We start from the raw sequence: 27980 nt of genomic DNA, 5'->3' as shown, positions 1-27980 counted from the left end.
TAAAAGGCCATCTGGAAATACTTAACTCTCAAAAATGCTGCCTTTTACAATCACTAGGGGGCTTTATCTTGATTCCATTGAAGCCAGTTGATTCAGGCCCTGCAAGAACTTGATTGTCGTGTCCTGCCATAGCAAGTATTCATATTGTGAAACATGGCCTTCATGTAAATTCCACAATCTGGACTTAGTCAACAATGCTTTGTCTCTATATGACAGGTTGGAAGCTGAATAAAATGTGTGTTCAATATCCCCTTATCAAAGAGAAGCAATGGACCATAATAAACTTTAGAGTATAAAGTAAAGGTCCACTCCTGGATTCTGAGTGCATAGGATGTTTGTGATATAGCAGCAAGATTCAATAGAACCTTATACTCAGTTTGTGTGGAAGGAAGGGAGCAACTTGGAGGAGAGATGATTAAAGTGGGAGAGAAGAAAAACTTAGTCTGCTGAAAATTTGGAAGTCCATTTACTGCTCTCTTAGCTATAAACCTGATCAATAACCTGGGGAGTTTTACTTAACTGTGTGAGATTTTCAAACCTATTAAAAGTATATTCTCTCTTGAAATTGTCACTACAAAAATCCACATGTCCAAAGCAGCGATTGTCCACATATGAGGAAGAGAAAGGTAAGTTTTTAATATAACCAACGATACCAAAACTTGTTTGCACTAAATTAAAACATTAAATATGGGCAAAGACATGTGTTACATGTCTCATTAAAACACTGCACCACACCTAGTAGAGATCTTCATTGCAGAGTTAGCTTGGCCTCTTAACTAGATATTGCCTCTAACCAATCTCCTTCCCATCCACATGCCCTCTCACCTGGGCTTAGTGGTGAGAGCTGGCCAGGCTGGGGATATGGGTTAGAGCCCAGTTCTACTTTCACTTGGGCTAGCAACCTGCCTACTTTGCAGTAAGGATGCAGACTAAATCATTCTGGTGCTGACAGTCTTCCAGTGTCATGCTACATCCTGGTCTGTTTTCCCAGAAGGACAGAGCAATTCTCCCACACTTTGGTAAGAGAATCACAGAGTGGTTCAGCTTTCTGCAGCACAAGGAACCATAGCGTTTTATCCCCAGAAGTCCTAGCAACATACTGAGTTGAGTGCAACACCATTGAAGTCACAGTAATTTGGGTATGGCTTTGCAGTGTGGCTGTTCTCACCTGGGCTAGGCTAACCTAGGTGCTCGTCTCCTGGGCTAACTGTAGTGAAGACACTCTTAGATTCTTGTCCGAGGCACTTGCCAGGAGGGAAAAACATCCACTTCCCAGAATGTGATAGATAGAAGCAGCTGAATTGTACACATACATATAGCAGAACTGATTAAACAAAAATTGTACTTTTTCTGCAGTCACAATAGTTGAATCTCTTTCATGTAGGTTGAGAAACCTAATCTCAAAGGAAAATAAAAGCATGTCACTCATCACTACAGCCACCTCTAGGGTGGAACACAGCTGTTGAGTACATAGCAACACATAAGAGAAGGGCGGGGGAAGTATCAAACCAAAACTGCAGGGGGAATTTAAGCCTCTCTGTTTATAAAACAGTACAAGGATACTTCCAATGACAGTGGTCAATATCTCTCTTTTATATATATGCTGAGATTAGTCTCTCAGCCCCTGTTTTTCTAGACCCTACAGCATGAGGTTAGAGGGCCATCCCTCTACAAAGAGCCCTTAACGGTTAAGATGCCCAAATCTACATCCTTCTCATGACTCTATGTGGATGTGAAGATTCTGCACCTACAGTGGATTTTACATCCTGTATGACAAACTTCCATTCAAGGGAAGAGTGCCATGTATTGTATCATCAATATCCATTACTGCTTATTCTTCCCTCCAAATAGCAGTTGAACTCACCCAGGCTTAGTGTGAGATAACATTATCACAATGAGATATAGGATTCAAAGTTTTATATGGTAAGTCTGCAGATATGCAAACTTATTAGGATTTTCAGAACTTGTCAGTGTTGGCCTAATTCTATTCCCATCTGAAGTCAATGGGAGAGCTATTAACTTCAGTGGGAGATATTTGTGTTAGCCTATAATATTAGCATGAAGAAATACATTATGTAATAAAGATGTTATGTTCTTGACTAGTAGTTGGAGTAGATTAATAACCAGGTATATGAGGTAGCATAGTTGAGTGCTTGGAGTATGATATGCTAGCCAAGACCTCAGAACTCAAATCCCTTATTATGCAGCCTTGGGCAAGTAATTTATTTTGGTTCCCCATCTGTGAAATGGAAGATAAAATCTGTCTCTCGGGGTTGAGGTTGAGCAGTGATTGTACAGTGCTTTGGAAAAGTGGTATATTATCTCATTAGCCCAATACAGTTATAACATACTACATTAGAAACTTTACTAGTACCACATAACCTCCAGATCCTATGCAGTTACCTCAATGCCTGAAAGCACAAGGAAATAGCATGCATTTCTTCAGGGGCTTAGATAGTGACTAAGGCCTGGAGCATGTTCTACGTAACCTTAAATACAAAGCTTATATAACACAGTGTATACATTGCACCTATGTTTGGTTTCCACATGAAAACACTTGCTGTCCTTTCCCTTGCACTGTGTAATGACGTGTTCATTACATTTTCTTTTGAACACCCAGCTGCTGCTATGAAAACTGTTTTGTTTTCCTTCATTTACATAGTCTCAAACTTCTAATGACTCATATGCAAACAACTGAAATTCCTCTCTTCCTCTCCTCTCCAGTCACTTTGGGAATAGGGTGTGTGGGAAGGAGCTGGGGATGGGAGGTGATGAGAATGGAGAGAAAAGAGAGGTTAGATTTCCTGACTTCCAGTCCTGTGCTTCAACAACAAGCTCATGCTGTGTCACTACAGAAGAAGAAGAAAGTCAGGACTGAGTTACTTTCACAAGCAACTGTTATTCATGTGATCAAGCTTTTGCTGCTGACAGAAAGATGTGATGGGCTGCAGGAAGTCATCAGTCCAGAGAAATGTGCTTGATGTGAATGACATGTAGATCAGTTAAAATAGCACTGAGGTTATGCTGGATAGTGACTAGGGTGGCTAGGCAAGCAGAATGTGGTGTTGTGTGAGGTCACATTTACTGCACAGTGCAGCTGCCTAAACTTCATAAGCCTTTTTATCAGCAAGGAGCAGAAACCGATCCAGAACCGATCCAAATTCAGTTATGAAAAACACGTCACAGACCATGAAATCTGGTCTGCTGTGAAATCTGTATAGTATACGGTAAAAGCACACAAAAGACCAGATTTCATGGGGGAGACCAGCATTTCTCAAATTGGGGGTCTTGGCCCAAAAGAGAGTTGCGGGGGGGAGCGTCACACGGTTATTTTAAGGGGGTTGTGGTATTGCTACCCTTCCTTTTGTGCTGCCTTCAAAGCTGGACAGCTGGATAGTGGCGGCTGTTAGCCCGGCACCCAGCTCTGAAGACAGTGTCCCGCCAGCAGCAGCACAGAAGTAAGGGTGGTAATACCATACCAGGCCATCCTTACTTCTGTGCTGTGGCCTTCAGAGCTGGACAGCCAGAGAGTGGCGGCTGCTGAGGGCCCAGCTCTGCAGGCACCGGTGCAGAAGTAAGAGTGACAATAACATACTATGCCATCCTTACTTCTGTGCTGTGCTGGCAGCGGTGCTGCCTTCAGAGCTAGGCTCCCAGCCAGCAGCCGCTGCTCTCCTGCTGCCAAGCTCTGAAGGCAGCGCCGCTGCCAGCACAGCGCAGAAGTAAGGGTAGCAGTACTGCACCCCTCCAACTCCTTTTTGGGTCAGGGCCCCTACAATTACAACGCCATGAAATTTCAGATTTAAATAACTGAAATCATGAAATTTATTGTTTTTAAAATCCCATGACCATGAAATTGACCAAAATGGGCCATGAATTTAGTAGGACCCTACCTATGGTGAACTTAAAGTGTGATGCAGAGATGAATTCTGGGGGTGGGGGTGTTCTCTCCTTGGTACTAAGTTTGACTTTTGGATTTTTAAATATTGTAAAAGCATACAGAGCAATGTGGATGGTCACTTATTGTATGCTTCTAATCTAAATGAGAGATCCCTGGTTGCCAGAATGGTTGGTTAGTGTGCTGACCCAGTCAATATTTCTTATTATATGCACAAAACTGAGCTTAAAGCTGGGCCAGATAGGTGTGGTTTTCTTTCATTAAAAGTAAAGTTCCTGGAAGTTGTAAATGAAGATCTGTTAGGTAAACTGATTAGATGATCTTATCAATGCATGACTGTTCCCTACAGTTGACTGTCAAGTGTGTTTGTTCAGTGTAGCTTTAAATAATTCAAGTAGTGAGGCTTCAATTTCCCTTGGGGGACTACTCCACAATATAGTAGATGTCACTATTAATAAGCTTTTTCTTATACTCAGACTAACCTTTTTTCTTTTAATTGTCTTCCTATTTTCCCTCTAAACACCTCCTCCTCCTATCTTATATATGCTGCTATGACACAAAGCTATTTAGGAGCTGAATCTGTGAGATTCACAGCAGAGGAAAAAATGGTATTTCCCTAGGTGTTTTTTAAAGCTTCCCACTTAACAGTTCCAAATCTCAGCCAAAGTTGACACAATCAGTTTTGGACAAGTACATACACAATTGCTGCCCATAGTTTCCCCATTTCATAGAGCTGCTGCCTGTATAAAGGGGATCTTTTCTCATTTTGAAAAGATGGCAAACTCATGGGTGATGCAAATTAACTTCAAGCTAATTTCATCTGCATTCTAGACAGCAGCACAATCTACAACAGAAGTCAGAACCTGTCTCGTCTCTTTCAACACACTAGCAGCTGAATTGTACCTCCAAGTAAACATGAGTTAGCAAGTGTAGCTTAGAAGTGAAACATCTGTAAAATGGGACAAAGAACTATTTATATTACAGTAACACCTAGAGGCCCCAACTAAGATTACCTTTACTGCTATTGTTACCTGTGCTAGCTCAGGTAGACTAGCCCTGTGCACAGTGCTAGCACACAGCACTTGGTGAAACATTGCATGCTTTCCTCTGTTGAGCCCTTTTTAACTGACAGGGCACCACACTGTATCAAATTTGTGGCTCAGCAATGCCTTCCCATGGAGGGCTGTGCTTGGACCTCTGCCAGAACACTGCTTACCACCTGAAACTAATCAAACCTATTGCCAGTTCCGAGCACTCCTAGCCCCTGACCACTGTTCCGGCTGATATTGAGTTATCAGATGGACAGTACTCCTTTCATCATGCAGTATAGAGAATGTGGTTGGAGAAAACAGCAGGACAGGTTCTTTGTGCCACATTTGTAACTGTGTCTCAGTCTTCAGCCTTCAAGCTGATAGAATTTCAGGTCAAGACTGCACCTCAAAGGAGTCTGATGCCAATGTGAGCAAAACTGCATTTACCTTTAAAGCTGAACAAATAACTGTTCTCTTTAGAAATGGGAGCATCCAGTAGGCTGAGAGAGAGTATGTTGGGTTTTTTTGTTTTGTTTTGAATTTTATTTTATTGTTTTGCAACAATCCAAGTTAATTGCAGGCTTCCAAAGAAATTCTCTTATATTTGCCCTCACTGTGATATAAGAGGGATGAAAGGGTGCTTTGTGACTTAAAACACAGGTCTGAGACTCAGGAGATATGGGTTCTAGTTTTGTCTCTATCACTTTCTGTGACCTTTGACAACTCACTTACCTGTGCAGTGCCTCAGTTTCCCTATCTGTATATTTAGCTTAATATTGGTCTACTTTGGAGGGATTTATGAGGCAGCCCACCTGCATATACTGTCTGCACAATCTTTTGAGATCATGGAAGGGATCATACAATAGATGTGTGTTAGTGTTCTATTTAATTTCATGTTATATTGCTTTAAGCTCTAGTTTATAGTGTGTGCATGTTAAATTTGATCAAATAGTATATTTGTAGGCGGTCATGGAATTCACAGCCTTATGCTGGCATTTTAATAATAATTACAATTTAACACCTCACAAAGTGCTGTTACAAATATTAACTGAATGCTGAAAGCACTCCTCTGTGGTAGACAACATCCCCTTTTCTCAGGTGAGGAAACTGAAACAGAGGTTAAGGAGCAGCTTTAATCAAGGGCTGCCTTTGAAAATGACTTGCTTAAAAGCATACAGAGATGGTGGTGGGGCAGGAATTAGAATGTGGAATATTTTAACTCCTTGGTACTCCAGGCCACATTATACTATTAAAAAGGAGAGCTACTATTAGAAAAATAGGATTACATTAAAAAAAAATACTAGCAAGGAAATGGTGTGTTTGTGCCTTGTGCTAACACAAGAAATACTGTGTTAGTTATTCACATTCCTATAAAGCAAGAAATTCTGCAACAAAGTTATGTGGCAACTTCTTTAGTCTTAAGAATCAAATTACTTTGAAGTAAGCAGTTTAACTCTTATCAGGAGAAGGGTTTTCTGTATGGTGCCCAATTAAATTTCTTGTGCTATGAGTTATGGATTGGATAGAAGTAGTGGATGTTTCACCAATGTTTTCACCTCCTCCCAGGCAAACACCATTAGAGCTGGTTGAACGTTTTCCATGGAAATGTTTTTGACAGAAAATTATTCTTTCTACAAAACAGAAACGTTAATGAAATGTCCATTGTTGTGTGTGTGTGTGTGTGGGGGGGTGTTTGCCAAAACAGCCTTGTCAGGAAATGAATCTATATTGACGCATTATATTGCATACCTCCCCATACACGAACATAAAGCCAACCACCCTTATACCTTAGATCTATCAGGTATGTCCAGTCTGGTCTTTCCAGGTGTGTGCGTCTTCGGTCTCATTTTAACTGGAAAGTTGGGAGTGAATCTTCGGAAGGCTGTTGTGTCTCCTGCGGGATCGCTACGCCTTGGAGTTCAAGAAGGGTTAATCCTCCCCCCAACTCAATCTGGCTGACTCCGGGCCCTTCCTCTAGCTAGGTTTTCCTGACGTCGTAATTTCACTGCTGCTCCGGCCCTCGGCCGCAGCGCCTTCCCCCAGGTGGACAAGCCCTGAATGTCTGTCTAGTGTGACCAGGAGAACCTCCCTCAGCCGCTTCATGCTTTTACACGGCAACTAATCTGCCAGCGGGGCAGCCAGGTCCGAAAGCGGCCCGGGAGCCCTGGTCCCCGCTCTCCCTCCACACGAGCCGGGGCTCGAGGACTCTTGTTCCAGGGCAAGGCTCGTTCTTGCCTTAGCAACCGGCGGGGAGTGGGTGATAGCAGGGGGCGGGCGCCGGGGGCTCCCCTTTGCCAGACAATTAACCAAGGTTTCCAACCCCTCCCCCAGCTGGGGGGGCGCTCCCGGGGCTGCAGCAGGAGGGCGGCGGCAGGGCAACGCACCAGCCTGTGCGCCGGAGGGGGCCCCTCAACTGCTGCACGGAACGAGCTGCCCGGCCATGGGAAAGGGGCGGGCGGCGGCTGCCCTTGGAGCAGAGCCGCGGCCCAGCCTGGGGAGGGGTCCCCACCGAGCCCAGTGTCAAGCCGAGGCGCGGGAAGGGCACGTTCGCCTTAGCCGGGGCCGGGGCCCAGCTCTAGGCCTGCGGGCAGCGGGCTCCTGCCCCCGGGGGTAGCTCAGGCGCAGCCGGCGGCCACAGTTCCCGCCTCGCCCCGCTAGGTGGCGCCCCGAGCTCGGTTGCGGGGCGCCAGAGCGGCCGCAGCTGGAGGCTGCCTCGGCGGCTCGGAGGCAGCGGCTGGGCGCGTCCGGGCAGCCTGGCTGGGGGAAGCGCTCGCTGTGCAGCCGCCGGGCCTGGGCTGGGAGGAGCCGGGGCTGCCATGAGCGCAGGCGGGGGCCGGGAGGAGGAGGAGAGAGCCGCCGCCGCCGCCGCGATGCTGCAGCTGCTCCGGGAGCAAGCGGAGCCCCCGGCGGAGGAGAGCGGGGCTCAGCGCTTCGCCCTCTGCCTGCCCCCTGGGGAGGAGGTAGGCGCGGGCCGGGCGGTCTCAGCGGGGCGGGGAGGCAGTGGGGTGTTAGGTTGCAGGCGCCCCGGCGGGGGTTGGGGGCGGCCCCGGCACGCTGGGGGCACTAGGGGGCTGGGTAGCGTGGGGGGTCGGAGGATGCTGGAGGGGAGGGGTCCCCAGGTGCTCGGGGAGGATGCTGGGGGCACGTCCCTGCCTTTTCTTTGCCCCCCCCCCGCTTTCAGCGGCAGGTGTGGGAGGAGCGGAGGTGACTGAGGGTAGCTCCCCTCTGCCCTGTAGCTCGCTCCCACCCGCTAGCGCAGAGGCGGGCAAACTTTTTGGCCCATCGGGGTGCGAAATGGTATGGAGGGCTGGGTGGGGAAGGCTGTGCCCCCCAACAGCCTGGCCCCTGCCCCCTGACTGCCCCCCTCAGAACCTCCCCCTGCCTGCTCCTTATCCCCTGACCGCCCCCTCCCGGGACGCTACCCCCTATCCAATCCCCCCTGTTCCCCGTCCCTCCCCCGCCAAACCTCTGCCACATCCAATTTCCCCCGTCCCCTGATTTCCCCCCAGGACCTCCTGCTCCATATCCAGCCCCCCCCCCCCCCCAGGCCCCTTACCATACCGCTCAGAGCAGCATGTCTGGAGCTGCGCCTCCTGGCCGGAGCCAGACACGGTGCTGCGCAGTCCAGCCTCCTACAGCGCTGCCCGCGTGGCGGTGGAGGACACAGGGGAGGGGGCTAACTGCCCGGCCAGGAGCTCAGGGGCTTGGCAGGATGGTCCCACGGACCAGATGTGGCTCGCGGGCCATAGTTTGCTCACCTCTGCGCTAGCGGGTCTGGATGTGATGGGGGGTGACTCTCTTAGAATAGAATAATAGAAAATCAGGGTTGGAAGGGACCTCAGGAGGTCGTCTAGTCCAGGGGTCCCCAATGCGGTGCCTGCAGCGCGGGTGCATCTAAATGCGCCCGCGTCCTGGCCGGCGGTCAAGCATCAAGCAACATCATCGAGAGGAGTCATCGCCGAAATGCTGCCGAAATTCGGCGGATGCTCGACTGCCCCAGCCCGCCAGATGAAAAGGTTGGGGACCACTGATCTAGGCCAACCCCCTGCTCAAAGCAGGACCGATCCTCAGACAGATTTTTGCACCAGATCCCTAAATGACCCCCTCAAGGATTGAATTTACAACCCTGGGCTTAGCAGGCCGATGCTCAAACCACTTCTGTGCCTTGGCACTGGAAGTTGTCTCCAGGCCAGGCAAGATGGTTAAAGTTGTCCCCTGACGGGAAAATCTGCCCCTGGATCATTTCTTCTCCTATGACAGCTCTTCTTCCTCTTTCCTCTGTTGGCAGTACAGTTCCCTGCTTATTTATTATCTAGGTTGGAGGTAGTAGTGGGGAGCCAGGGGATTCTTTACGCTGCTCTAATTGTTCAAACAGTTCCCAAGCCAGAAAGTGTAGCCCTGTCACCTCCCTTGTGGGTGTTTGTTTCACCCCCTGCTTTCTCCTCCCCTCTTCTTGCTCATCTCCCCACATGTTTTTCTCTGTACTGTGCATTTAACCAGGCTACTTAGCAGAGCCCACAGCTTTGAGATCTTTGTGTGGCTTCCCCTCTGTACCTATTCAAGGAGATAAATCCATGCAGTTTCCCCGTCACTGAGATCCCCAAAGAATTTCCACTCTTATTGTACCATTGAGACCAATTATCAGATCCAGAATTTGATTAGCTGAATTCTTCAAGCTCCAAGTGGACATGGAGCAAGCATATTTTTAATAATACAACCTACAAATACATAAACAACCATGGATGGAATTCTGCCTAAAATGCAAAATAAGTTGTTCTGAAACTTGACTGGCTATCCACTTTTGGTGTTTTGTGGTATCCGTCTCAAACTTGGAGCCATTCATTGCAGAAATAAGTTTTATTGCAGTGTGACTTAGAGTGTAAACTCTTTGGAGCAGGAACTCCCATCTTTATCTGTCTTGCAAAGCACCATAAGTAATACTTACTAAAACCCTAATAATATGTAAGACTAGAACAGGGGTTCTCAAAATACATTGCACCACGACCCCCTTCTGACAACAAAAATTGCTACATGACCCCAGGAGGGGGAACTGAAGCCTGAGCCTGCCCAAGCATTGCCACTCTGGGCGGGCGGGGGGGGGGGGGGCAGTGTCAAAGCCAAAGCCCCACTGCCCCATGGGGGAGGGGCAGGAGGAGCCAAAGCCCAAGGGCTTCAGCCCCAGGCAGGGGCCTGTAATCTGAGCCCCACTGCCCAAGGCTGAAGCCCTCAGGCTTCGGCCCCAGACAGTGGGGCTCGGGCTTTGGCCCCTGGCCCCAGCAACTCTAAGCCAGCCCTGGCAACCCCATTAAAACGAGGTTGTGACCCACTCTGGGGTCCTGACCCACAGTTTGAGACCTGCTGGACTGGAATATTGACTATCCCACATTGAAATTGACTACATCTTCCAAGTTGCAGCTGAGCACCCAGGCTGTTTGGTCCTGTAGGAATATAAAAACAACATATGATCTTTTTTACTTGTAAGTAACTTTCCGTCCTGCCTCTCCAAGTGAAATTAACCACTTATTTTAGCACTGTTCTCTGGGTGCTCTTGCACACTCTTGTATCCTGTTCAATATAGATGATATGACAGAAGAATCCAATCTATATTTACAAATCAACTATGGCATGTGTGGGATATTCTTAAATGTTTCTTTCCAGAGGGGTCTGCCCTTGCTAGCTCAGCTCTATGCTCTGTCATCATCGGCAAGAATTGAATTTAAACTCAAAACACTCAGTAAACACCAGCAACCATCTAAAACTCATGCTATTATTAAAAAAATTAGAAGGAAAAGTTAATGTACAACATATGCAATCTTCTTCATGGTGAAGATAACTTTAAATTATGTTCATTGACTGGTCATGGTAATTGAAACATATGATGCTTGATGAAGAATGAACCTATAGAAGCATGACAAAGGCATTGTGGAGTCCAGAAGAGCATTTTACAAACCCAAAGTTACATCAGACTCTAAGGTGTGACTGCTGGGCCCATGCTCCATGGGAGTAAATAACTTTATCTGGTCCAAGTGTATCCTCTAGAGTTGCAAGAGACTCTGATTTATTTTTGGTTTTGATCTAAAGAAATCTACTTGTCTCATTTACACAATTCTGTGCACTTTTTTCCTGTTCTGTTTTGAATGTTTTTCCCCTCCTCTTTACGGTTTTCTTCTTGCAATCTCCTGAACCTGACTTGGAGGGCATCTTACTGAAGAACCAGTTAATTTCCAGAAACATTGGAATGTTTCTGTGTGCACTTAGAGTATTTTTTGGAGATGTATAGTTCTTCAGTTCAATTATTTTGAAGAGTCATCTGTTTCATTTGGTCTCCATTAACTTCCCAGGGAGTCCTTCAGGTACTGACAAAGGAAGTTTAACTTTTGACTGGGAGATAAGAGCTTGGAGGAAAACCTTGCAGAAGAAACTTGATATTGTTTCTTACTAATATTAATTTACAGTAGGGAATATTAATATTGCCTGCTGTAAATTAACATGGCACTTTACAAACATTCCCTGCTCTGAAATGGTTACAGGCTAAGATACACCAGACCCAGGACAGCAGTTTGTGTGAAGGAGGGAGTGGTTACTGGTGTGGAGCACAAGGAAGGCAGCTTCCTGGAAGAAGAGTGTTTTAAAGAAGAGATAGAGAGGGCTCTTGAAGCACAAGAACTAGAAAATGGTTCAGGGATGAATAGGGGCATAATGCTGAACCTGGGAGTAAATGAATGATGCTTAGGCAGGGCTGAGATTATATAGGACTTTGAAGGAGAGGAGGAGGAGGAGTTTGAACTTGATGTGGTGAGAAACAGGAAGCCAGTGAAGGGGTTCACTGGGGAGTGGCAAGAGAGGAAAGTGGATTTAAATAGGTGGGAGAAGGGCAGAGAAGAGAGAACCAAGTTGCAGAAAATGTTTCAGGCCTTGTGTTTTGGTCAGTGGTTTTGAATGAAGGAATAAGCAGAAAGGAAAACTCCTCTCAAGGCCAGACCCCACATGTATTTTTTTTTTTATCTTAGGCTGAGAAGTGAAATAGTGATTGTTTTCATTTCACTTTTATTTCTTTACAAAAAAAGCATTGAGAACTTCAGAGGTCTTTATTTATTAAACACTTCAAGTTAAATCTGACTGCAGTCCCAAAAGGGGACAGAGGTGGACTAATATGCCAACCTGAACTGGTGCTCTTGTGCCTTAGTTAAGAATCAAATGCCACCCTGTGTTGTTTTCATAGCTCTGAAATGTTCTGAGTGGGTTTTCTCTCAGACCCTTAATGCTGAGATGCTTTGGGTGTCTGTCATATAAATGTGATGATTTCCATAATCACCTGAAAGGAGCTTGTTATGGTCTGCTCAGTAAGTGCTTAATTACAGGTGGTTGAAAATGAGTGTGATTTATGCTGCAGTTTGTTATAGGCCCCTCTGAGCCATTACAGAAAGTGCAGTAAATATATAATTAGGGGCTCAGTCTACTTTTTCCTGTTTTCACAATTGCTATGAAACAGCTGAACACATGCAGCTGAGTCCAGTGTAAAAACAGGATGTTGGCTTTGTCTAAGCCTGCTTTGCTATCCTATTGGGGTATTTTAAAAAGGCAGTGTCAAGTAATCTCTTAGAGTTTGTATCTCTTCTCTTTTTTTATGATGTCCTCATATGGAGTGCACATTGGTAAGTAATGCTTTCAACAGTAAAGCATTAATAATGTCACTCTGGCTGGAATTGGCTTAAGCTATTTTTTAATGAACATAAACATCACTGTTGATAAACATCACTCCTGTCCTGTATCCTTTCTTATTCCAGTCCTTGTGACCAAAGACTGCCAGTCATGGAAGGGTTAGTGATGTTGACAAATGCCCTCTCCCAGTGTGCCTGGTAGACTTTGGGCTGGTCTACACTACCTCTTAAGTTGATGTAACTTATGTCGCTCGGGGTTGAAAAAGGCACCACCCTGAGCAACGTAAATTACATCGACTTAAATGCAGTCCACACCAACGTAGTTTCTGCCTCTTGCAGAGGTGGAGTAATTATGCTGACGGGAGAGCGCTCTCCCGTCGGCATAGCGCATCTTTACCAGAGGCGCCGATATAGCACAATAGTGTAGACTTGCCCTTAGTCCAAGCAGGACAGAAGCCAGTAGGCCAAGTGCAGTTTCAGTACATGGATGCAGCTTCCACTGAAGTTGGTGGAATGGCACTTACTTTGGTTCTCAGTTGCTAGTGTGTTAACCTTTACTGCTTATACTCTAAAATGTACTATTTATGAACAGTCTAGAAATTGTGTGGCCCCACCATTCCTGGTAAGCTATAACTGGATGCATGCTGGGAAAAATAGATGTGTGTGACTTTTTTGAATCCCTTACAGGGCTTCAGTACAAGAAATAAAATTCTCATGAATTAAATGCGCACACATATCCACATGCTAAATGTGTCCTTTAGTAGTGTGAGCTCACAGGGAACAGCTGTAGTCTTTATTTGAAGAGAATACATTGTGGTCCCCCCACCCAGCAGTGGCCTTCTCCAGTGCTATCATGCACAGAACCTGCCAAGGGGAAACATTTCTCCCCTCTCTTCTGGAATAGAGAGTTCCACCTCATTGTGGTAAAAGTTATGCTAGGGAATTGCACTGCAAAAATCTTTACCTTCTGATAGATATGATGGGCCAGGTCATCAGCAGGTGTAAATTGACATAGTTCCCCTGACATCATTATGCCAGTTTACAGCAGCTGAAAATCTGTTCTGGTAAGTCTTAGAGATACAAGGTGGGTGGGGTAATACACCTTTGCCCCAATATAACATGAATTTGGATATAACGTGGTAAAGCAGTGCTCTGGGGGGGCGGGGCTGCGCGCACTGGCAGATCAAAGCAAGTTTGCTATAATGCGGTTTCTCCTATAACGCGGTAAGATTTATTTTGGCTCCCAAGGACAGCGTTATATTGGGGTAGAGGTGTATTTTTTTATTGGACCAACTTCTGTTGGGGTGAGAGACAAGCTTTCGAGCCACACAGAGCTCTTCTTCAGGGCTGCACTGCATACTGATAAGTCCTGTTGGAATCTTTACCATGATTCCTCAGAGTCCACAGGGCTGTGACTCTTCTTGGAGAGCCTCCTTCTATCCAAAAGGGAAAGAGAAAGAGGCTGTAGTTATATAAATATTTTTAATCTCTGTCTGCAGCTGGGCAGAGGATCCTTCTGATTGAGTCAACTACCATTGAGACATTTAGGGCCAGGTTTTTAGCATTCTTTGGGCAAAACTTGTATGTGTGAATAGTGTGATGGCCTATGCCATCACAAAGATTTCACACACAGTTAAAAAAATCTAGGCCTTGATGCGTGACTGTACTTAAATGGCTACTGGGATGTTATGTGACTGTGTTGCAGATTTACAAGTAGTAACGATAAGCGCATGTTACCCAAAATTGGGCCAGCTAGTAAGCTTAGGGAGGACGAATGACCCACCAGAGTTTGACATAAAGCAGCACTTTTATTATACTGGTATCTAAGCTCAAAAGAAGGTGAGGGAGGTCACACTCACAATTGCATACTCATGCTCCCAGGACAGGCACGGCACTGGAGATGTCAGGCTTCTTCAAGGTAAATGTCCCACAGCACAGCGATGGATGGTGCAATGAAGGTAAGTCTTCCAAGGCATGATGGAAAGCAACGCGGCGAACCACTGGCCAGACGGTCCGGGCGAAGGGTCTTCACGGGAGGTACAAGCTTGTGAGTGCACTCCTGAGCACATGGCCCCCTTCCAATTTTAAGGACCTGCTCCTCATGGCCTGTGACTAGAGATGACTTGGCCAGGTCTGGTTGGTCACACTCCACCTCGGGCAGTGTGCATGCAGTGTCCATGCATTGGGTGTGTGAGCATTGCCTAATTAGAGTCCCAGACACCTTGTCTACCTGGGAGCTCTTCTGATTTTCCATCTGTTCAAGAAGCCCATTCATCCCACAAGCATTCCAGGAGGGAGGAGGAGGGGGAAAGCCACTTCACAGGTATTCAAAGAGGGAGAGGAGACTAAATGGGTGTGGGGAAGTGTAACAAATATTTTGCACATATGGGTTATACATAGCATTCAGATCACTGGTGCTCCTACAACAACGCACATTCGGTAATTGCTCAAACAGATGATTTATTAATTTGCATGTTCAATTATTGTCATCTACAACCATGCAAATCACATTAGGAAATAAAGTGTACAAATCTGCAAGAGCAATTCTGAGACCTTCTGCCCATATTTATATGTGCATGTAGATAGGGCCATGTGATGTTAATGGGAGTTGTGCACTTAAATCTTTCCTTCTGTGCTTTGAAAATGCAGGGTGCCTCTCTCATGAATCAAGTTATTAGCTTATGAGGAGAGCAAGCTTTTGCTGCTGGCAGTGCTGCAAGATTGTGGAACGGTAAAGCTCCATGCTGTAATCTTGTGTATCTTCCTCAAAATTCCCTGCTGAATTTAGGTTCCATGATCTTTATTACTGGTGGCACTTTCTCAAGTGGATAAAAAGCAGCTTGGTTTCCAGATACCAGGTTGAGCCTGTAAGTGCTGAGACTTAGAAAATTTCTGTCCTGACTTGCAAACTGAGCAAATCTGATCATTAAATAAATTGGTGAGGTGATTTAGAGCATTGATTGTATGTTCATATTGCAGTAATACCTAGAGGCCTTGATCAGAATCAGGACTCCTTTGTCCTAGGTGCTGAACAAGCACAGAAGACGACATCGTTTCAGGCCCAAAGAGTTTGCCCTCTAAGAAGGCAAGCAACATAGAGAGGGTGAGGGGAGGGATACAATCAAACGTACGGGCTTATGTGTACGTTTGCTTTTTATATATAAATACGTAAATATTGTGTCTCTCCAACTGCCTCTAGATGTCATTAGCCAGCTGGCTACTTGTCTCCTTTGTACAGTCACTTTTCTGACTGTTGCTGAGGCTTTCTGGAGCTACGTCTACACTACCCGCCGTATCGGCGGGTAGCGATCGATTTTTCAGGGATCGATATATCGCGTCTCATCTAGACGCGATATATCGATCCCCGAACGCGCTTATATCGATTCCGGAACTCCACCACCGTGAACGGCGGTGGCGGCGTCGATATGGAGAGCCCCGGAGATCGATCCCGCGCCGTGAGGACGGGTAAGTTATCGATATAAGATACTTCAACTTCAGCTACGTTATTCACGTAGCTGAAGTTGCGTATCTTATATCGATTTTTCCCCTTAGTGTAGACCAGCCCTAAAGATAGCCACATTTCTTTCCATTCTTCCTATTACAGTGCTTGGTCTATGGAGGAGGTGGAAGCTCTAGGGACACGTTACAGGTTAAGAATATCAAAGACCTACAAAATATGGGGATATTTGTGACCAGAGTGTATCTCATTTATTGTGGCCTTTATACTTTAGCCTTCCCTTCAAAGCAATAGTATCTTAAGAATAAAGCAATTGTGGAACCTCCAAGATGCCTCTAACAAAAGAAACAAGTGATCTTATTAGTAGCATGCGTCCTGCTTGTTTTCCTGGTCTTACTTGCCAAATGCTTATCTTCTGTTGTCATGCAATGTCATGGGGTCTGGTCTTCTTCCTGTTGAAGTCCATGGCAAAACTTCCACTGATGCCAATGGGAGGGGAATCAGGGCCCTTAGAAAGTAAGCTAAGGTAGGGATTCTGTCTCTCCTTTGCCAGGCCCGTTCATAGTGTTGTATGAACAATACACTTATTTCATAAAATTATGGAAATGTAGGGCTGGAAGAGACCTCAACAAGTCATTATGTCCAGACCGTGCTGAGGCAGGACCAAATAAATCTAGACCATACCTAACAGATGTTTGTTCAACCTGTTCTTAAAAACCTACAATGATAGGGATTACACAACCTCCCTTGGAAGTCATTCCGGAACTTAACTATCCTTACAATTAGAAAGTTTTAACAGCCCTTAACATATGTGAAGATTTTTATCAGGTCTTCTCTCAGTTGTCTTTTCTCAAGACTGTACATGCACAGTTTTTTTAAATCTTGCCTCATTGGTCAGTGAAATAAAACTAAGACGTTTTTGGCAGAACTTCATATACGATATCTGACCAAGAACCCACACCACTCAGAAAATGGGACATATACATTTCCTGTGCAAACACACACTGCATCCCGTCCCTCCTCTTGTAATACTGCCATGGCTGAGTTCTTTTGCCAAAGGTTTGGTCTTACTGGTTGGGTAGGTGTATAAGTCTTAGATTCCTTCCATAAGCTTGAGCAAGTGCCTGAGAGGTCTCCTATTGCCTTAGTGCCACAGACTCACTGTGCTCTCTAAGGCAAGTCATTCTGCTACTCTGTGGCTCAGTTTAACCATCTGTAAAATGGAGGTGGGGTTTGAAGCTTAATTTCTTAATGTTTGCAAAGAGTGAGATGTCACTGAGGTGCAAAATATTAGCATTAGTAATGTGTGTTTGCAGGTTGAATTGATCTTGTTCCATTTGTGCAGCTTATTGTGGTGTTGCTGCTCTTGTGAAAACAGATGTCAGGTTCATTTCCTGCCTCCATGTGCTTGGTGCCTTGTTCTGCTCCTCCCCTCCACCCATTTTGTGATTTCATGGTTTTCCCTTCCTGGCCTCTGAGTGTTGCTCTCCTGAACTTTTCCCCTCCTGCTCCTCCTTAGCTGCTGCTGCCGCCCTTGCATTCCATCCAGACTGCGTTCTCTTCCCTTAGCCACTGATCTGCTCCTGCCTTCTGTAGTAATCTTGCTCTAGCTGCGTGAAGACTCTCATTAGTTCATCGGTTCTCAGATGGAGGGGGGGTCATGACACCCTGTCCTTCCCATGTTGCTAAATGGGAAGGGTCCTACTATAGAATAGGTTGAGAAGTACTGCAGTAGTATTTGTTTGCTTTATTAATTATGTCTTTTGCGATAGTGCCTAGGAGCCCCAGCCGTGAGAAGTGAATTTACCTTACACCAGGGATTGGCAACCTTTCAGAAGTTGTGTGCCAAGTCTTCATTGATTCACTCTAATTTAAGGTTTCCCATGCCAGTCATACATTTTAACGTTTTTAGAAGGTCTCTTTCTATAAGTTTATAATATATTAACTAAACTATTGTTGTATGTAAAGTAAATGAGGTTTTTTAAATGTTTAAGAAGCTTCATTTAAAGTTAAAATTAAATTAAATTAAAATGCAGAGCCCCCCAGACTGGTGGCCAGGACCCGGGCAGTGTGAGTGCCACTGAAAATCAGCTTGTGTGCCGCAGGTTGCCTACCCCTGCCTTACACACTTGTAGTTTTTAGTGTGAATAGGGTCAAAATCTTTAATCCAGAGTGTGTTGTAATTTCCTGCTGCAAAGATTATACAGTTATGTTGAGCTTTTAACTTTTGCCTATCCACATGTGTAGCGAGCGAGCTGGTGCTGCCTAAATATCATCCTCACTCCATAGGAAGCAAGTTTCCTATCCGTGGATATCACTCAAACTATTAATTCACAAGTATTTTAAACAATATGAATCTTTGTTCACTGGGGTGAAATGCAGATACCCCCTTCCTTCCCAACCCTGGGGGTTTAGGAGGCAATAGAATCTAGTTCCTACAACCTGCAAGAAGGCCATAGTCTGGATTAGTGGCCACAGTTTACAAGGAGGGTTTGTTCATTGGCCTGCTAAACCCAGGATTGTGAGTTCAATCCTTGAGGGGGCCATTTAGGGATCTGGGGCAAAAATCTGATCTGTCTGGGGATTGGTCCTGCGTTGAGCAGGGGGTTGGACTAGATGACCTCCTGAGGTCCCTTCCAACCCTGATATTCTATGAATGCATGTAGTTCTGTTGTCTTTCCTTGAGCTGCTTCCAGTGGCAGCCCCTCCCCGAGTACTAAGAATGCAGAGTTGATGTTTGTGCAGCGCTTGTCTTTCCTTTCCTCCTCTCCCCCACACTTCTGGCATTAGGCTTTCCCACTTCCTTCCATGCAATCTTATTACTGTTGGTGCAGGAGCTGTCTCCTCTGCAACGCCTGACGTCTGGAACAGACTCCCTGCCTCACTCTGCTGCCCTGACTGTTTCACTATCAATCTCAACTGCAAATTGCTCTTATGCTTCTGAAGGCCTTTGACCTTTTGCTCTGATATTGAGTCAAACTATGTGAAGTATTTCGGTTGTACTGTTCGTATAAATGACATTTTGCAAAGTAAAACTGGCTGATGAATTGCACGGCATGGAACCCACCTTCAGTCCATTCAAAACCTAGCCTCCAAGACCATCTTCCTTGCCTGTTTCCCTGACCACATCACCCCCTTCCATTGGCACCTGCTCCTCCACCGTATCAAGTTCAAGCTACTGTAATTTATTCTATTAATAAAAACAAAGTTTGTACTCCACCATGCTGTGCACTAGCCCTCACTAAGAAATGTCATTGTTATTACCCCATCCTTCCCCCAACCCCCTCTCTTCCATCGTGTACCTTTCGTTTATTATGCAATATCTGATATTAGCATGTAAGCTCCCTGGGACAGGGATTTTCTTATCTGTATTGTCAGGCACCGGTACACTGTTGAGTGCTCTATTGATATCTACCCAGTCTGAAGCTCATGGTGGCAACTTAAATTAATCTTCTTTTCTCCAGGCAAAATAATAGTAAATTTAGGATAAAAGCTGAACAAATCATTGTTAGTATGAGTTAGAATGATAAAGGACCCTACTTAGACACCTTTACTCTTGTTTCTCTCTTTAGTTGGCTTTCTTAATGAACATTTAAGCAAACTAACCTTAACAAATGGGATAATTTCCCTTTGATCTGTAAAACTGTCTTCAGTTGCAGTATTTTCATGCCGTGGATTGTGAGGGGAGAACTGAGGCTGAGTTAGAAATCACCTGTTCAGTGCATGTTCCAAGACAGAGGCAGAAGGTTGGATCCAGGATTCAAAAACTGATTAAATATGAAGGACAAATTATACTGTAAATACATTTTTTTTGTTTACAATCTCTCTATTTTTAATATCCCGATGATTTAATTTATTTTTGAAAATATTACCAGAATGAATTTTCAGGCTATGGATAGTTCTGTCTGCCTTATAGGTCACACCACTTTACCGAGATCTTCTATGATCACAGCTTTTTACTGCCAGATTTCATATAAATAGCAACAATTCAGCAGGTTTCCTGTCTGTCTGCAAACAGAGGGTATGTTGAGTGTCTTGGCTTCAGACAGCCACACATGTAACTCTTCTTTTGAGATCTGCAGTATTTCTGAATTTTTGCTTCATCCTTGATAAATTTATGAGAAAACAGTAAAGCGACCCTCCCGAAAAATGTATTCCAAGAGTTTTTGGCTTTTCTTCAAGTGAGTTGTGCATTAATATATTCAAAGTGTTTTTTTTTCTAGATATGTCATGTAGGTCTTCTAATGGATTTTTTTTTTTAATTCTGTCAGTAAAAATAACATGGGCTATAACAGGTATTTGAGCTTTAAATCACACTTTGGTATTATTTATATCCAAGTGTTAGTGATAGTTTTGGAATGGAGTGATTTATTCTGTCTTTGAAACAGAGGCTGAGCTTTTAAACAGGAAGGGCTGTTCCTGCAACGAGCCATCTCTGGGTGGACTGCCATTAAAATCAGTGGGGTGATACAGAGAACTTATTGCAGGATCAGAACCTTAAAACACCTATTACATGTGCAATGGAGTCATCTTACATAGTGGTATACCCAGAAGATACCAGGCTTGGAAGAGAATCTGGCTGATTGCATTGTTGCCAGCTCTTATGTCATTATCTCAAGTTTTGTGATTTTTGGAGCTTTTCATGAAGCCCCAGTTCCTGGAATCTTGTACGAGAGATCTTACTTTTTTTTTTTTATATATATAAATGAAAGTCAAGGTAAGTATCAGGCCTTCCTGACTGAGGAAGTAAGTTTGAAAACATGAAACCCAAAAGCTCAAAAGCAAATTAAAAAATAACCTAAAATTATTTAAAATCTCATGATTTTTAAAACAATCCCATGATTTTGGGCACCCAACTCATGGTTTTTGAACTCTTGGATTTGGCTAGACTGTAGTTGCTTGAAAATTCCTCAGGTTGACCTAGATTCTGTATTTCTGAGTGGGAAAGAACGATGTACCATATCTTATCGGTAACCTGAAATCAAAACATTTCCTTCCATTCCCAGACTTAGCTTTTGACAAATAAACATACTTTTGATCAAGACAGGATTCAGATCACACTGATGTTCATTCTGACAAGGCTGCACTGCTTTAATTCACAGAAGCAACTAGATACATACATACGTACATATAATAAATATATATATATATTTGTTTTTCAGGTAAAAGAAGTAGAAGAAACTATAGAAGAGATGTTAATAAGGCTGGATGAGTTCTGTGGCGTGACTGATGTGGTATGTGCTTAGCTTATAACTCTGATTCACCCTACTGACACTATTATCAGCTCTCTCCAGTAGGTTTCTGAGGAGGCCATGTTGGTAGTGATTTAGAAACCATGCTGCTCAAACAGGGCAGCAGTCAGCAGTGGGGAGGGGAAAAAAACACACACAAGTATTTCCTGAGGCAGCCATCTTGATAACTCTTCCCTCCCCTGAGATGGTTTTATTACACAGAGCAGTGACGGTTGAGCCACAAGGTGGCAGTCCCGTGCACTAATATTTAAGACCCTAGAATGGAGCACTATATTTAACTTTCACAAGCTCCATACAGTTCACTGTACAGGCATCTGGGAGATCTCCTGATCTTCTGTTATTTGTACATGTGAAAGTGCAACACGCACAACTTTTACTTTTTGCTTCTTTTTGTTTGTTTTTTTGGTCCTTTCCCCAGCTTGGTTAGTATCATGCTATATTTTTCCCTCTGAGTTTGATAGATATAGTAAAATAAACCCTAATGACATACCAGAGATAGAATTGAATGGGTTTTTTTTCAGAAGACTTTATTTCTCTTGGGAAGCTTCCCTTTATTTAAGAGGAGTTTTATGGAACATTTTTGAAGACTCCATGCTCTAGTGTCTCAATATTTGGATCACTTCCAGGTGGTGGTGCCAGGCTGGTTGATGTGGGGGCAGTGGCATCATTTATTTAATATTATTATTTACTGTTTGTACTATGGTAGCAGCCAGAGGCCCTGGTCAAGAATTAGGGCCTTTTTGTGCTAGGTGCTGTACAGACATAAAACCAATCCCTGCTCCAAAGAGCTTGCTGTCCATGTGTAAGACGAGACACAACAGGGATGGGTGCAACAGACAAATCGGGGGAGCACAAGGTAACACAGGGATGATTATGATTGTGTGTTGAGGAGCGGTTGTACCATACAAGTTCCGCAGCCATTGTCATTCCCTAATCGTTTGTGATGAACTTGAGAACAGCAGGAGAGTGGATGAGATACAGTTGGACCAAGGAAAGATATTGCTTTGCTGCTCTGTAGTCTCCTGCACTGAGAGATCCAGCTGCATGCAGGCTATTTGGAGGTTGTTTTCTTTATCATGACCATGTCATTTTTTAGACAACGTTACCTCTTCCTTTCTTCCCCTGATGTGGAAGAGTTCAAACTGGCTAGGGCAATCCAAAGCTGCAGTGTGCATCTTCCTTACACATTAGAGGGTAGGACACTATTTCAGGGGTTCTCTTACAGTTTTATAGTGTGGACCATATCTGAATAGAGGGATTGTCTCCCTTCCTATTCACGAATGTGCAGACCATCTCCCTGTTTGTTAGCAGCCACACACATTCCTCCTCACCCACTTGCACTACTGCATACATCCCTGTGGCAATTACATCAGTTGTTTACATGGGAAAGTGATATTGAGTAAGTGTTAAATGTACCTTTAACAATCTTGGTAAAGATACATAGCAGCTGGAAAGCAGGAGGAGAGCCAGTTGCATCTGACCAGCCAACAAATTCTCCATGAACCATAGCTTGGGGAACTGCTTCTCTATGTGATTCTTGGGAATTATGCAGCATAAATGGAAAGGGGCAGGAAAAAGTCCTCACCATCCAAGATCTCCTGTGATAATGAGGAGAGACTATGGGAGAGTGGGAGGAATTAGAAGGTCAAGGCTGCTTAGGCAGTTGCAAAGCAGATATTCCCCAATTTATATTTTCTTAAAGTGCAAGTGGAAGGTTGGACTGACAGCCCTGCAGAGTGAGTCCTCTGCTATCCACTTCTTAGCATATGCACAACATGTCTCAGGTGTCGCGTAAGCAGTATTCATCTCCGAATTTGGTTCGTTGGTTGGATCGCTAGCTTCCCTGGCCTGGGCCGAGTACTCACACGGAGTGCGATGTGAACACTGATTGATGCCCCCCCCAAACAGATACCAAAAGGCAGGCGTGTGAACTTCCTTCTGCTGCCCTGCCCATGAGTCTCACTGTTGTCCTGGAGGGAATGTCATTTCTAAGGGCAAGAGGATAATTCTGTCTCCACACCGTTTGGTCCTTTGCTTTCACAGTGGGATGATCAGTCCTGGCAGCAGGCTTCTTGAGGAGAATGCCCACTTCAAAACTTTAGTACTGAGAATTTTCAGACGCTTCCTGCAAACTGGATACTGGAGCACTGTATCCAGTTGCCACTCCTTTTCCTGCTCCCACTCAACACTGAATGTAGCTGTGTCAGAGGCATAGCCATTTGTCATGAAGAGAAAGTATCATTACTTTCAGAAGAAGAGACTTTGCATGTTGATAAACAGAGAGAGGTCTTCCCAGGTTTCTGAGGAGTTCAGAGGAGAAACATCTTGAAAGTACAGTTGAGCATTAATGGGCATTCACACAGTCCTGTTTCCATTCTGCTTTTGACAAAAATAGCTGTAAAGGAGCATATGAAACTCAGAGGTCTGAGTATCTTGGCACCTATGTATAAGTTTAAGATGCTCTAATATGGCATTTATAGTCTGTCTAAAATGTAGTATTTTCTGACCGCTGAGAGAAGTCACTCAGGTTTCAGGACCAAAAAGCTGGTTGAGGTCTCTTGTAAGATGAGGACTTTTTCAATTCTATGCCAGGAGCTGCTCAAGCCAAGTGATTAGACTTGGTGACTCTGCACTGCTGGTGGTTTTATATCAGATGAAATAAAGGACAACCAAAGAAATAGTCCATCTCTCATCTGGATTTGTCCTGTGGGGGATTTTCATTAAAGCTTCTGTGAGCATTGAATCCTTCTGCCTGTTGGTCAGGAGCACACCTTACGCTGTTGGCTGAATCCTGTAGGAAATCATATCTTGCTCAGGTGAGGGGTCTGTGAGCTTTCAGAGCTCCCACGAGACTTTCCGTCTTTCCAACCTCCTCTACATCCAACACTAACCTAGTTTCCATGTTTCATCTTCGCTTTACTCATGAAAACATTTTTCCACAACCTGCAGGCTATGAATAATTAGCTTGTATACAGATTATTGACCTTATCTGGGAACATCAAAGAGCTGCACTTTGTGTGCTGAGTTTGTGCCTTGCAATGCAGTACCTGCAGTGACAGGTTCCTTGCAACAGCACATTAAACAGTGTCTGAGAATCTGATAACTATCATGTAATTTTTGGATTGACTCCAACTTTTGTATTTAACAATAATTTGGCCTTTTGACATGCCAACAAGAGGCAAGGGGAATTTTTTGTGTGTTTCAATCAGGTGTTCCGTAAAGCATTTACATAAGGGTAATTTTTTTTTCTGCTTTGAGCATGCTGCTTGTCTTCACCAATAAATGCTCTTGACACACAAGTTCTAATAGTAAAGTAGTAAGAAGCGTAGATCCAGCCACAGTAAGATGTAGTATATGAGAGCTTCCATTTTAGGACCACAGATGGTGTACCTTGGGAGGTATAGTACTTTAACCAAGAAAACCGAACTCTTCTGTTTATCTGTAGAGCAGGTAACATGAGCAAAGCAGGGTTCTCACAGCATCATTTTTGGTGGCCTCAGAGTGTGGCCAGTCTCGCAGTCCTTGCCTCCCATGGCTCTTCAGCGAGAGCCTGCCTCAGGGACGGTGGGTCAAGAACTCACTGGCCACCTGTGGAGTCCCAGGTTCCCTGTGACCTGGCCAGGCAGAAGCGAGTGAGCTTCCCCAGGGAGGATCCCAGCGACCAAACGCCGTAGCTGCCTCTGGCACTGTGGACACTAGCCCCATGTGTCTCCAGAGGTGCTACCTGGAGCCCCCGAGGAGGCTGTGTGGTGCAGGGCACCAATCCATGCTGGCAGCGCCAGCACAAACAAATGCAGCACATCTCACTGCCCTTGGTAACAGCTGTTTATGAGCAACAGCTCGGTGCTGCAGGGAGAGGCTGCCGCTTTGCCCCTACAATCTCCACCCATTCTTTGGAGGCTGTCGTGGCAGCAAACGAAATCTGCTGCTGGCCACAGTTAAGAAACACACACTTCATTGTTCTTCAAATCTGCCTTGAACACATTGGGGTGGAGGGTTAGACAATCTTTGGTCTCCCTCTGGGACTGCCAGCATGGGTGCCAGTTGTGGAGCTGTTTTTTTTTAAATGTACAACTGTCCCGTAGCACATGGACTTGGACCCAGCAAATTAATTTCACAACAGCCACTAATTTCACAGCTAGCCAAATATAATTAACAAGTTCTGAGTTGGTCCAGATTTGAATCAGTGACCTAAGGGTGAAATGTTGATATCCTATAAATCATCCAATTCTACTTTCTTCATTTCCTCTTGGAATTGCTGAGGTCTTTATACCCGCTGCCTTTCTCTCCTCTTAAAAACAAACAATCCCCCCCCCACCCTACTAGTTTAGTCATATGTGAAAATTCACAACTTTGCTCTGATTTTTAATCCTTGAAGGGAATGCATGGACACCTGGAAATCTCTGCTGGTGTAATCTCTTGCCATGGGATATTTCCCATCAAGTAGAATATATCTATTACTGTCCTCCAGAGCTGGATAGTCTTAGAAATAAAATACAGACACTGAGATGTCACCACATGGGAGGCTCTGAAAGCAGAATACCCCCAAAGAGATGTGAGATGTTATAGCTGTCTCTTTTCCCTATTTTATTGCACCCACTTGTCTTTTTAGACCAGTGATACTCAGACTGAGGCTCGGGAGCTGCAAGTGCCTCTTCAACATATCTCCTGCGGCTCTGCAGCACGTGATATTAAAACACTGTGTGATTCAATTATTAACCGGTCTAAACTATTAACCAATCAGGATGCTTTTACTATGTTATTAAGCAATAGTAGAATACTTGGTCAGTCATTTTGCTGTGAGAATAATATATGTAAATATATTAAAGGTAAATGAAACGAATTCACACTACTGTGGCTCTTTTGGGTAATGTTGATCACTAATTTGGCTGCAGAACCACTGAGATCTGAGTATCACTGCTTTGGACAGCTCTGTGCTGTGTTTAATCCTTCGTACATGACAATGGCCACGTAAAGTGTTATATTAAAAAATAAAGTGAATAAATCACAATGGCCCGATGCACTTGAAGATTTTTGGATCAGGCTTAGAGGAGATTTCAGTGTTGTCTTAGCTTCCGTGCTACTGAGGGTAGTTTTGTCCGTCATTGGGTGCAAATCCTGAGTTCTTCACAGGGCTCTTCTTGCAGACAGCTTTGCATTTTGTTCAAATTTCATTTGACTTTGTTCTCCACCCCACCCATTTCTAAGGATGCAGACGTCCACCGGCAATTCTTTTGTCTTCCTCATTATGTGCATTGGTTCAGTACTGCATTACAGTCCATAGCAAACATTTTCTTTAGGTGTGTTTGTCTAACTGCATACCAGATCCATCTAGCTAATATCAAGAAGCACCTTTCAGAGTTCTATAATATGTTTCCAGCTGAGGTAAGATGTTTTGTTTATTGTGTGTAATTTCTGAGGATCTTGGCTTTTGTTTTTCAATCAATGACCCCCACCCCATAAAACGTGCTAAAATTTTATAACTAAAGATGGTTAAGACCAAAATCTTATTTGGCCATTTCACTTGTGTTTTCATTGTTGAATTGTCATGAATTTGTTTTTTTAATAAGCATATTAGGCACACAACTGTGCACTCACAATTTGTGTCTAGTGTGTTCATGCCATTACCATGATGTTACCCATAAATTTTGTGAGATCATGTGCAACTGGCTAATTGTGCATAGCTGCACACAATTACCTGGTTTAGCAGCACAGCAGTGGTAACTCTGCATACAAATTGTGTGTGTGATTCAAAGACTCTAGGCATGAATTTGAGGTAGGCTTGAATTCCAACTAGAATCTTGCTGGCAGGGTGTTGGTTTTTAACCTATAAAACCTAGATGTTTTGGGACCTTGTTTTGTGACAGATCGCCTTCTCCCCCCCCAGATAACTTACAGAGACATTTGAAATTGGCAGAGACTGTCAGGCTGGAATGTCCTTGATCTAAAACGGATAGGCAACCTATGGCATGGGTGCCGAAGGCGGCACGCGAGCAGATTTTCAGTGGCACTCACACTGCCTGGGTGCTGGCCACCGGTCCTGGGGGCTCTGCATTTTAGTTTAATTTTAAATGAAGCTGCTTAAACATTTAAAAAACCTTATTTACTTTACATACAACAATGGTTTAGTTCTATATTATAGACTTATAGAAAGAGACCTTCTGAAAACATTAAAATGTATTACTGGCACGCAAAACCTTAAATCAGAGTGAATAAATGAAGACTCGGCACAGCACTTCTGAAAGGTTGCCGACCCCTGATCTAAAAGAAAGGAAATCCATTCTTTCTGTGTTGGTTTGTTAGGGTGGGGGCAACTTCTTTCAGAACTCACTCCCCTCATTGATCTTTCCAAACCTGCATTTGCCAACCTCCCACCTTTGCTCTCTCTTTTTCCCAGCAATTGAGGAGAAAGTAAACTGAGGGCTGGGGTGGCTATATTTATGCATAGTCCCTTTTGTGTTATTTCGTGTGTTTTAACCCATGGTTTGGGTGCCCAGAGCAGAGGATGGGAACCTACAGATATATTTTCTAATTTCAAATAAATACATCTCTGGGATTATCAGATTTTGGACATAATCTTTGACTTCCAGTTATTGTTCCAGCCACACACATGGATTCTGTTGTGTTGAATATGACTTCATTTATTAACTATAAATTTGTTTAAAAATATTAATATATCAA

At 44.3% G+C, this 27980-nt stretch overlaps 1 protein-coding gene across 1 annotated transcript in view; it reads left to right on the top strand.

The window, feature by feature from the left end:
* The first annotated feature begins 7356 nt into the window (after nt 1-7356).
* BCAS4 (breast carcinoma amplified sequence 4) overlaps nt 7357-27980 on the top strand; it is a 60946-nt gene continuing 40322 nt past the window's right edge. The window contains exons 1-2 of the mRNA XM_044986089.1: nt 7357-7889; nt 21210-21281. Of these exons, the coding sequence (XP_044842024.1) occupies nt 7746-7889; nt 21210-21281 (216 nt within the window). The 5' untranslated portion in view covers nt 7357-7745. The remainder of the gene's footprint in view (nt 7890-21209; nt 21282-27980) is intronic.

This window comes from Mauremys mutica, chromosome 13 (assembly GCF_020497125.1).
Source record: "Mauremys mutica isolate MM-2020 ecotype Southern chromosome 13, ASM2049712v1, whole genome shotgun sequence".
NCBI lineage: Eukaryota > Metazoa > Chordata > Testudines > Geoemydidae > Mauremys > Mauremys mutica.
Note: the sequence above shows the minus strand (reverse complement) of the source record. Positions and strands in the feature narration are given on the sequence as shown.